Source organism: Scophthalmus maximus, chromosome 1 (assembly GCF_022379125.1).
Source record: "Scophthalmus maximus strain ysfricsl-2021 chromosome 1, ASM2237912v1, whole genome shotgun sequence".
Classification (NCBI taxonomy): domain Eukaryota; kingdom Metazoa; phylum Chordata; class Actinopteri; order Pleuronectiformes; family Scophthalmidae; genus Scophthalmus; species Scophthalmus maximus.
In genome coordinates, this window is record NC_061515.1 from 3,692,378 (window position 1) to 3,702,602 (window position 10,225).

General features: G+C 49.8%; 1 protein-coding gene across 1 annotated transcript; it reads right to left on the reverse strand.

Moving 5' to 3' along the window:
* Positions 1 to 6,864: 6,864 nt before the first annotated feature.
* Positions 6,865 to 9,247, reverse strand: tpbgb (trophoblast glycoprotein b). Its single transcript, XM_035628872.2, has one exon. It carries the CDS (start codon positions 8,651 to 8,653, stop codon positions 7,511 to 7,513), a length of 1,143 nt encoding a protein of 380 aa, XP_035484765.1. The 5' UTR covers positions 8,654 to 9,247; the 3' UTR covers positions 6,865 to 7,510.
* Between the last annotated feature and the right edge of the window lie 978 nt (positions 9,248 to 10,225).

Genomic DNA, 10,225 nt, shown 5'->3' on the forward strand with positions numbered 1-10,225 from the left:
TGTATCAGCGGATGTTTGAGTTCGCCAAGTTCCATTCGAGCACTTCAAGGACCTCTCATCTATTTTGCCTTAGAAATCCGCATGTGTGATATGATCAAAAGCATCCGGAGGGAGAACTGAGGCGACCTTGTCGTGAGACAGTTTTTTTTTTCCCAAGGTCCAGAATTAACTTTGAACTTCTAAGCCGTGAATAAGTTGCTCAGAAAAAAAAGGGGGAAAAGACAGAAATGTGAACGGTTACAGTTCAGCGACAACAAGGGAGGCTCCGTCCGCTCAAGAAGATCATGTGACGGGACTGACAGCTCCCTATCTCTCACTGAGTGAACCTCGTGGTGAGATCGTCTTCTGAGCTGTAATCGTCCGGGGTAAAGACTGACCTCGGAGCCTCGAGTCGGACAACACCCACATGGCAATCTGCCTGGAATCTTTCACGAAAGATTCCAAAAAAAGGGGAATTAACAAACTTCAGAGCCACATCTTTTTTAATCTTCACAATATAGTGCGCATATCCAACTCCATTTAACATTTCTCAGTTCAGACATAAGAGGAGAGAGTGATTAAAAGCTAAATATGTAATTATATTGAATATCAGAACACAAAAGAGCTTAAAAAAACAACAATACAAATGTATTTTGATCATATTTTAACTCGACATAGTACTGGAAGAGTAACAGAATACAGTTACTGTATTGGGGAGGCTCTTCTCCCCACATGGCCATCTATTTATATTTCTATATACTTTATACATACTGCCGTGTTGATAATTCACCCATCACTTGTCGGGATTGTGGTCACGCAGCTGATTGAAGGGCCGCAGACGTCCTGACACCAAAAAATGAATAATCTGCAGTTCCAGCGGGGTGAGTAGTGGGACGCGCTCGCCCCCGGAGCCGCGTGGACGTAATTATGACCCAGTGTAAACACATGGATGCCAGAGGAGTGACGTGTTTCCATGAGCTCAGGGGTTGAAGGTGTTCTCTCCGGCCCAGACCGCGTTACTAGATTGCCGAGTCCAAACAGAAGAGTAGCGGCTACTCTAATGACTAGACAGTTTCCCTTTCTCTTCCTACACAAACACTGCATATCATTTTGATCCAGCTCGGCTTTGTTAGCACAGTGATGGTTGTCGCCGGACAGACACTGGCTTTTCCCTCTTTTTTCAAAGTAAAACTGTTTTCACCAAAAAAAACCATTACACAAAATATTTTGACCAATTTCTTTTACCACTGAGACAAAAGACAAAGTGTGCATTTTCATAACGGGGTCATCCCTATGTTCCCTCATCCCTGTGTTCCCTGAAGGATTTCCCCCCAAATTAGGCCCTGTGTTCCCTTATTTCTATTAAATTTCCCCTACATCAAAATAACGCTCTATGTTGGGGTTAGGTTGAGAGAACACTGGGCTTAGGGAACATAGGGTTGAAGGAACATTGGGTTTGAAGGAACATAGGGTTGAAGGAACATAGGGTTCAGGGAACATAGAGCTGAGGGGAACATAAGGTTGAGGGAACATAGGGCTGAGGGAACATAGGGCTGAGGGAACATAAGGTTGAGGGAACATAGGGCTGAGGGAACATAGAGTTGAGGGAACATAGGGTTGAGGGAACATAGAGTTGAGGGAACATAGAGTTGAGGGAACATAGGGCTGAGGGAACATAGAGTTGAGGGAACATAGGACTGAGGGAACATAGGGTTAAGGGGAACATAGGGTTGAGGGAACATAGGGCTGAGGGAACATAGGGTTGAGGGGAACATAGGGCTGATGGAACATAGGGTTAAGGGGAACATAGGGTTAAGGGGAACATAGGGCTGATGGAACATAGGGTTAAGGGGAACATAGGGTTGAGGGAACATAGGGCTGAGGGAACATAGGGCTGATGGAACAAAGGGTTGAGGGAACATAGGGTTAAGGGGAACATAGGGCTGATGGAACATAGGGCTGAGGCTGCATAGACACGCTCCCTTCACAACAGTGTGGCGTGTTTCTACATGTAACCAAAGACAAGCTTAAATCCACCAGTCACCAATTAGTGTTGAAGCACTTGAACGTCTCACTTTCTGTTGAAGAGCCCAGACGACAGAGAGCTCGATGGCCAACTCCGGCGTTCACATGTACGTGTCCACAAATTAGTCTCCGATGGGGTTTTTTAAATGCCACCGAAAGGGCTTCTCCTCGTCTCTCGTGTTACAGAAAACTTTGCAAGAAATGCAGGCTGGGGTTTCAAGTTTGAGTTCACAGAAAAATGTACTGAGGGGAAACACACCAGCTCCTTTTGAGACCGGCTCATTGATCAGCTATCACATCGAGCGCTGAGGAATCTACACAAGAATCGATCCGCGTGTGGGTTGTGCCCGACGGATCGTCGGCTCCAGCGCTCAGAGAAGTCACACTTCGGCATCTACGTAGAGCGAATGCTGACTTTCAATGTCATAAAAAGTTTATTATAGAGTCCGACATCTGGATTCATTAAACTGAAACGTGAAACCCTGTCACCTGAACGGCTCCGCGGTTATTTTTGGCGTATTCAAAAAGCAATTTTCTAAATTACCGCACGAGTAACGACCAACCGGCTTTGAAGCTGCAATGAATTATAATGTGTTTTTTTCCTCCGTTAGACGCTAGTGGCATCCGGAGACTATGGTGTCGGCGTGCACAAGAGCGTGTGATCCGTCCATTGTCAAGAGATCTGATCTGATATCCAGAAGTGCTGAAAGGGAAAACCTATGCAAACAACAAAATTTAATATTTTCAAACTATGAAATCCGTTCTCCTAGGTCTTCCGGGGGTTAAAGGTCAGTGTATTAGAATCATTTCACGTCCTCAGCTTTCACGCGGTTGCTCGTCATCCTGTAAAAGACAAACCAGTACCCTCGGCCGACCGTCACACAGAGGTCATTCTCAGTGTGTATACTATGAGATTGTTCACATATCACATCGAGTTCCTTCTTTCTTTTTTTTTGTGCGAGTTCAGCAAGTAAAACCGCCAGATATATCGCCTTGGCCCGCGCCGCGTTCTGCCTCCTCGTCCCTCCCGTCTCTCCGCGTTTCCCCCCAGTATCCGTCCCTCAAGCACATGTGGCACATTCTGCATGACCGAGCTCGCTCGGAGAGGCCGCGGCGCTGTCAGCTCCGATCCGTCTTCGTTGCGGATGGGAGGAAGGGGGGGCGGGGGGGCCTGTTCATTAAGTCCAACGCGGCTCAACAGGAGGCAGGCCACCACATCGCGCCCGCGTGCGGCATCATAAATCCACATTAGAGAGGACGAGGCACCTCGCGTGGAGGGAGGATGCAGCAGGCGGTGACAAACAGTCCAGGCCATCCGAGCCGCCGACCAACAGATGAAGAACTGATGCAGCAATTGTGGCCTACAAGTAGCAGGTGTATTCAGGGGACGGGTCCCTTACTTTGTGGAGGGGAAAAACCAAAAAATCTTTTCAGTCAACAAAGCGTGACCCGCGCGTCGACTGCCATTTACATAGCCCGATTTTCCTTTCTGAGGGAAAAGGTCAGCGGCCGGGGCGAGTCGCCAGGCGTTTGGAGAGCAGCAGACCAGTGCGGCGCGGTGAATGTAATTACGGCACTCTGGCAATCTGATAACCTGCCCGTCTGTCTCTCAGCACGGGGAAAGTGCACCGGCATATTAAATGTGACTCAACGAACGTGGCGGCGAGCACAAGGAGCTGTGTGTGTGTGTGTGTGTGTGTGTGTGTGTGTGTGTGTGTACGTCAGTGTGTGTGTGTGTGTGTGCAGGTTTTGAAGGCCAGTTTACTCCAAAGTAAGAGACCACAGTCCTTTCTCTGTGCAAATATCCATTCCTTAGTGCGGCTGGGGCCAGGGATGTCTTGGTAGACTTCTCCCTCCGGCTCGTTTTTGTTTTCTCGTCGACTAAGCGCAGGGTTTTTTTTTGGCTATTCACGCATTTCATATCCGTTCCACAAAGCTCCTCGGGTTGTGAAACCACTGCGAGGGACGGGGCTTTGGTTGCTTGAGTTCATCCCGGAGGGCGGCGCCTCTTCCCCGGGGTGGCTGCACACGGAGCACAGCACGGCAGCCTTTCAGGTTCAAGTCAGCGAACTATTGAGATTAATATCCGACAGCGTGGCCACCCAATTCCTCATTAAATTTGGTGGCACTTGAAAAAGACATTTCTGACGAAGAGGTGGACCGTGGATTCTGACCCCGGCCTCTGCCGCTGAAGGAATCTTTTCACGACCTTTATGAACAGGAGGGATTATATTGGTGAGCAGTAGCTCTGGCGGCTCAAATCCAATTCAAGGCACTGGTAGCGCGCTGCGATTGGCTCAGGCCCTTCCTGCATCCATCACACCCCAGAAACCCTTCAATCTTCAGCCTCCGTTCGTCATGTCTATCTTCCCAGAGCTGGTAAACATTCATTCGACAACACATTTCTATACCCAAAGGTTTTATTTCTTCCTTTGGCGAGGCTCCGTAAAAAAGAAAAGCCAATGTTTCCGTAAGTGACAGTCGGGCCTCGGCGGGACAGATAAAACACCGCTGGCGACCTGAATCTCCCAGAGCTCCCGGCGTCTGATACAAGAGCCCTCTGTTTAAGTAACAAGGACAAATATCAGCTCCCGCTCCTGCGTGAGAAACGAGCTTGAGGCGAGAGCGCTACAGCAGGCGGCAGAGAGGGTTCCGGGGGGGGGGGGGGCTGCCTCTCCGGAACCCTGCCGACGACACCATAAGTCAATGGTCGGCCATTTAGACGTCTGAGCTGTCCGGAGGCCGGTGTTAACAAGCACAGAGGGGCCGCCGAGTGAGCCAGAAGAGGTGTGGCTGTGCTTCGAGAGCAGAGAGCAATCTCCTCGCTCATCGCTTTTATTTTCTCCACCACCGTCCACTCCCTCACTTTCTTTTGGGCTTTCTTTTTTTCCCCCAACAACCCGCCCACCGTGATTACACGTTCTCTGCCAGGCACAGCGCGAGGCGTGGCTGAGCAAAATCAGAGTGTGTGTGTGTGTGTGTGTGTGTGTGTGTGTGTGTGTGTGTGTGTGTGTGTGTGTGTGTGTGTGTGTGTGTGTGTGTGTGAGAGGAAAGACGTCTATCCACCGTCGGTTGGTCTGGTTGGTGTGGAAACATTAGGGTTGTGAGCAGCCTGCACCTGCACGTCTCCCTCCTGGGACGGAGAGGTGAGGAAGCCTCCATCTGGGGAAACTGTGAGCGCTCGTGTGTGTGAAGTGAGACCATCCATTTTTAAAGTCAACCTGCAACAATTACAAATCCGTGGCGAGGGAACAGGCGCGCGCCGCAACCAGCAGCCATTTAAACGTGGGGTGGTTCAACGTGCGCACGGAGGGCCTCAGAGGGGCCAGACAAAACAGGCGTGATCATCGGCATAAAAACCTGAGCCTGAGAAAAGAAATAATACCCAGTAAAATGCGCGGCACATTACTGACGACTCCAGGTCTTTTCCTTCTAATCTCCGAGGCCGGCTGTTTCGGAACAAACGCCTCCGCAAGACGATGGGAGATTTTCCGGCGGGAAAAGTGTGAAACTACAAGGTGTGACGCGGCGGCCTTAGCCCGCAGAGGCAGTTTTGCGCGGCTGCTGGGTTTTTTTTGGTCTGGAGACACACACACACACACACACACACACGGAGCATTAACACCAGCCAGGGCACCAGACCAGAACAGATAGTGTTACACATCGCTTCCCCCCTTCTGATGCCGAAACGAGCGTAATCAGACACATCCGGCGATGTGTCTGATTGTGGCAGAATTATGGCAGCTGCTGATGACAAAAATAAATTTCACACTGAAGAAAAAATCCCAAAGATGTGTCAGATATGGAACAGACCAACGCCGCCGCCGCCGCCGCTGAGGAGCAGGCCTGGGAAATCTGGGCACGAGCCCCGCTGTTGTACTTCAAATTACATGTAGCTGCAGGCTATGTGAGAGCAGTTGTTATGGGTGGGTGTGTGTGTGTGTGTGTGTGTGTGTGTGTGTGTGTGTGTGATGCAGAGAGAGGGAAATTGTTATCTCTGGATGTTCTTCAAATGGCCAAGGGAGGTCACAGTGGTTCTCGTGTGCAGACTTCATTAATTTAGACTGCTGGCCACAACATGCGTGGCACAGTCTTCAAAGAAAAATACCACTCATTAAATATGAATTCATACAATGCTGGACGGGCATGAAAAAGAGCAATTGACAATTGGATATCAACACTAATGGAACCCCCCCACCTCCTCCAAGGATGAAATCCCCTCTAAAACAGGCTTACATGAAAAGCAAAGTCTCTGAGGCTCATTTCCATAAAACCTCTGTGTGCCCCTTGAGGATCTTGGGTTCAGTTTGCCTTCATTTGCATGTGCCATGAAGCAGTGTGTGCCATCTTCCCAGGGTTGTTGTTTTTTTCTGGGGGGGGACACTGATACGCTTTCACAGCACTCACTGGAGCCTGCCAGGCCCGTCCACGCCGAGCCGCAGCTCACCGACACTATTTTGGGGGGTGAATTTCCTGCGCAGCCGCGGATTTTTATCATTTCGGATCCTCAGCAGGAAGCAAATTGGACGAGCGATAACGGACGGCTGCGTTCCGTCACCTGCCGACAGACGCTCATTTAAATTCAGACGGTATGTCCCGCGTTCAACTCCTCAATCTGACTTCACTTTCTGTTACTGCGGCGACTCACACTGAAAGGCCGCACTCCCCCGGTTCAAACGGCGGCAGAAGTTGCAGACGCTTTCACACGTGGTGGAACTTGTTGACAACGGGGGTGAGATGTAATGTTTGTTATGTGGTTCGTGCGAGCTGTGGCACAGCCTCAGGAATGTGTGTGTGTGTGTGTGTGTGTGTGGATCACATTCCTCAATTTTAAGATTAAAGGCCCTCAGTCGAGATGGATCCCATCAATCCAGAAGCATTTTATTTAGCCGAATATCTTCACAGGAAAAAAAAGAAGAGAGCAATCACATCCAACCTACTAATTCCAAAAACGATGCAATCTGCACTATAATCATTCAGAAATAAAATAAATGACATACCCTATATATATATATATATATATATATATATATATATATCACAAGTTCACATATGAAAAAAAACCTTATAAACAAGCAGCATAGCGTTTCTCTGCAGCAGAGGCTTATTGAGGAGGATGTGACAACCAGGATTTTCTTTCACTGAAAAGTCAATGCACTCGGTCCGTTTATCCTTTGGGAAAAGTGAAAACAGAACGTGTCACTCTCCGCCAAAAGAAAAAAACAACCCTTTGTCACGATTCGTGGTCCATGCAGAGTCACACGGAAGAGACGCAGTTGATGTCACGGCTTCCTCGCACAGTAACTTGTGGAGGACATGCGGCAGTGGCTGAATGGAGGTTGTGAGGTTAAGGAGTCAGACGACAGATGTAAAAAAAATCTGAATAGCATAATTGGGGGGGGGGGGGGGAAGGAGACGGGGGAGGAAGACTTTCATGCAATTCTTAATAGTTTAAGTTCATTTCATATCTCACTTGCAGGGTGACCGGACATTGTCCCGTCTCGGATCACACATCTGAATTGATGCTCAGGTTGGCCAGACGCGGGTCAGAGTTGATCTCGTACCTGTAGTGGTACCCCTCCATGTGGTCCCTGCAAGCGTCCCGGATGTTGTACATCCAGCGCTTGATGCCCTTCCTGTTCAGGTAGAGCACCAGCAGGAATATGACACCGATCAGCGCCAGCACCAGCCCCAAGAAGACGTAGGACGTCTCCAGCACGCCCTCCATGTCGCCCGAACACTTCAGCTGCGACGGCTCCACCTGCAGCAGCGGCTGGCGCCTCAGGGCCCCGGGTTCGGCGCAGGTCAGGTTCTGCGCGTCGACCGCCTGCGAGGAGTTCTTCAGCCACGGCAGCATCTCCTCGGCGAAGCAGTCGCAGCGCCAGGGGTTCCCCGCCAGCCAGACGCGCAGACCGGCCTTGAGGCTGAACTCCGCCAGGGTGGCGGCGGGCAGATACCTCAGGCCGTTGTCCCTCAGGTCAAGGTCACGCAGCGGGGGCGCCGTCAGCGTGCCGTTCTGGATGGAGATGATGGAGCTGTTCTGCAGGCTGACGTTGACCAGGTTGGCGAGGCCCCGGAACGCGTCGTCTGGGAGGATCACAAGGTCGTTGTGGGACAGGTCCAGGACTTTCAGGGCGAGGAGCTTCCCACTCTGCAGGACGCTCCGGACCACGTCCGCGGAGGAGGAGTGGTTGTGAAACGACCTGCTGAGGTTCAGCAGCTGCAGTTTGTTGTCTTCGGGGAAAGCTCTCTCGCCGAAGGTCTGGATGTGGTTGTCGCTCAGGTCCAGGCGCACAAGGTTTGGCAAGCGGTCGAACGCCATCGCGCCCACCGACTCCAACTCGTTCCCACTGAGGTAGAGGTCCGTCAACATCTCCAGGCCAGTCGGGAAAGAATCCACGCCCACGCGGGAAATGTTGTTCCCCGTGACGAACAGAATCTTTGTGTTCGCCGGCAGGGAGCTGGGAATCTCGTCCAAGTCCTGATTTTGGCACTTCACGGTCTGCGAGGAGCACAAGCATCGCTCCGGGCAGCCCTGGCAGCACAGCACGACCGCGAGCAGCACGAGCAAATGCATCATGCCGAACTTCTGCGCTCCCTCTCGGATCTCCGCGCGGCTGCATCCGTGCGACGTGCTCAGCGCGCGCATCTTGGATTTTTTTGCTCCAAATCCGTGTGCGCAAAGATCGTGCGTAAAGCTCCAGCCCAGTGGCCGCCTCGCTCTTCCGCCCGACACCAACGGAAAGTTTTCCCAACTGTGTCCGTGCCACCTTCACCCTTTTTTTTGTGGGGGGGGGACAAAAGTGCTCCCACTGCACAGAACTACCCCCACACCATTCTGGCGCCGGGGTGAGTCTACATTTCCACGAGGATGAAGGTGATGAGGACGCGGAGCTCGCAAACTTTTTTTTAAGGAATATCCACCCACCCCCCTCCTCTTTTCGTTTGTTCCCCACACACACACACACACACACACCTCAGGGTTGTGAGGAAATAAAATCAGCCAGGGGATATTCCTCCTCCAGCCCAGGAGAAAAGAAACAACCACCAGGTCGGATGCAGAAGAGCAGAACCGGCGGAGAGGAGCGCTCGCCCGGACAGACAGAGCTCCCCGTGGCTCCCAGGAGGTTTCGCTCCGATGTTGCAGTCGCACTTCCAGCCTGGCCGCCTCTCTCCAGACCGCTGGCAGCCTGGAGGGGAAAGACCGAGCACACAGCAGCACAGTGCAGACCATCGGTTAGGGGGAGCATACCATCATCCTGCAGGAAGAGGGGTGGGGGCTGGCTGGGAGGACGACTCGCACAAGTTTCGTTTAGACGCATTCAAACGATCCACGGATCATTCAAACAAAAATCAATCTTAACTTGATGGTTAAAAAATAAATGCAAATGTGAAAATTGCCACCATTTGTTCATAAATAGACCTGTAGAATAACACGTTGCACTGTGCGGTAAAAAAAAAAAAAATACGTTTGAGGTTTTCAAATAAGCGATTATGATTATTTTTGGCGCTCGACACGAAATTATGACCAACCAAAAACATAAATATAAAAACTGTACTCGCTGGAAATGATTATCCTCATGGGTGTAGAGAGAGAGGAGAAGTGACGTCATTTCACCGTGTAAGGGGGAATTTTTTTTTTTTTTTAAACTGAAAAGAAAGGAAAAAACGGAAGGAGCCATGTGGGTACAGCTGTTTGATCAATTGACCTTTTGTGAGAGTTGATATTCAGTCCAGTTCAACACAGAGTTCGATAACTTACAGTTTTAGTGGAAACAGGCGCGTATAGTCTTTAAAGAAATTGAGAAGCCCAAAAGTGGAAATACATTAATCATTTGATCCACTGATAATTTGACTTCACTAAACCCATTATCACACACAGAACCACAAATGACAAAGAAAATATGACTTCATGATAATTTGGGCTTAGATTTATTTAAGAAAGATCTTCTTTCAAACAAACATCCCAATGTCTCAAAGGTCATTATCCCTTTAATACTAACAGTCATTAAAACAACTCAGCTTTGATTAAAGTACCTTTAATAATATTGACTATACTGCAAGAACGTGCTTTGTCATACTAGATTTTTTTTTTTTTTAAACTGAGTGGTTGAACGTCACTAAAGAAGTGCCCATCAAATGTCAGTCCGTTGACCTCGAAGTGTGAATTATTTCATTATTTTATGCACAAGCAATAATAGCAATGTCAAAAAATGTCAAT

Excerpts from the sequence above, each read along its gene's own strand:
- tpbgb (XM_035628872.2), bottom strand. The coding sequence starts at position 8,653 with ATGCGCGCGCTGAGCACGTCGCACGGATGCAGCCGCGCGGAGATCCGA.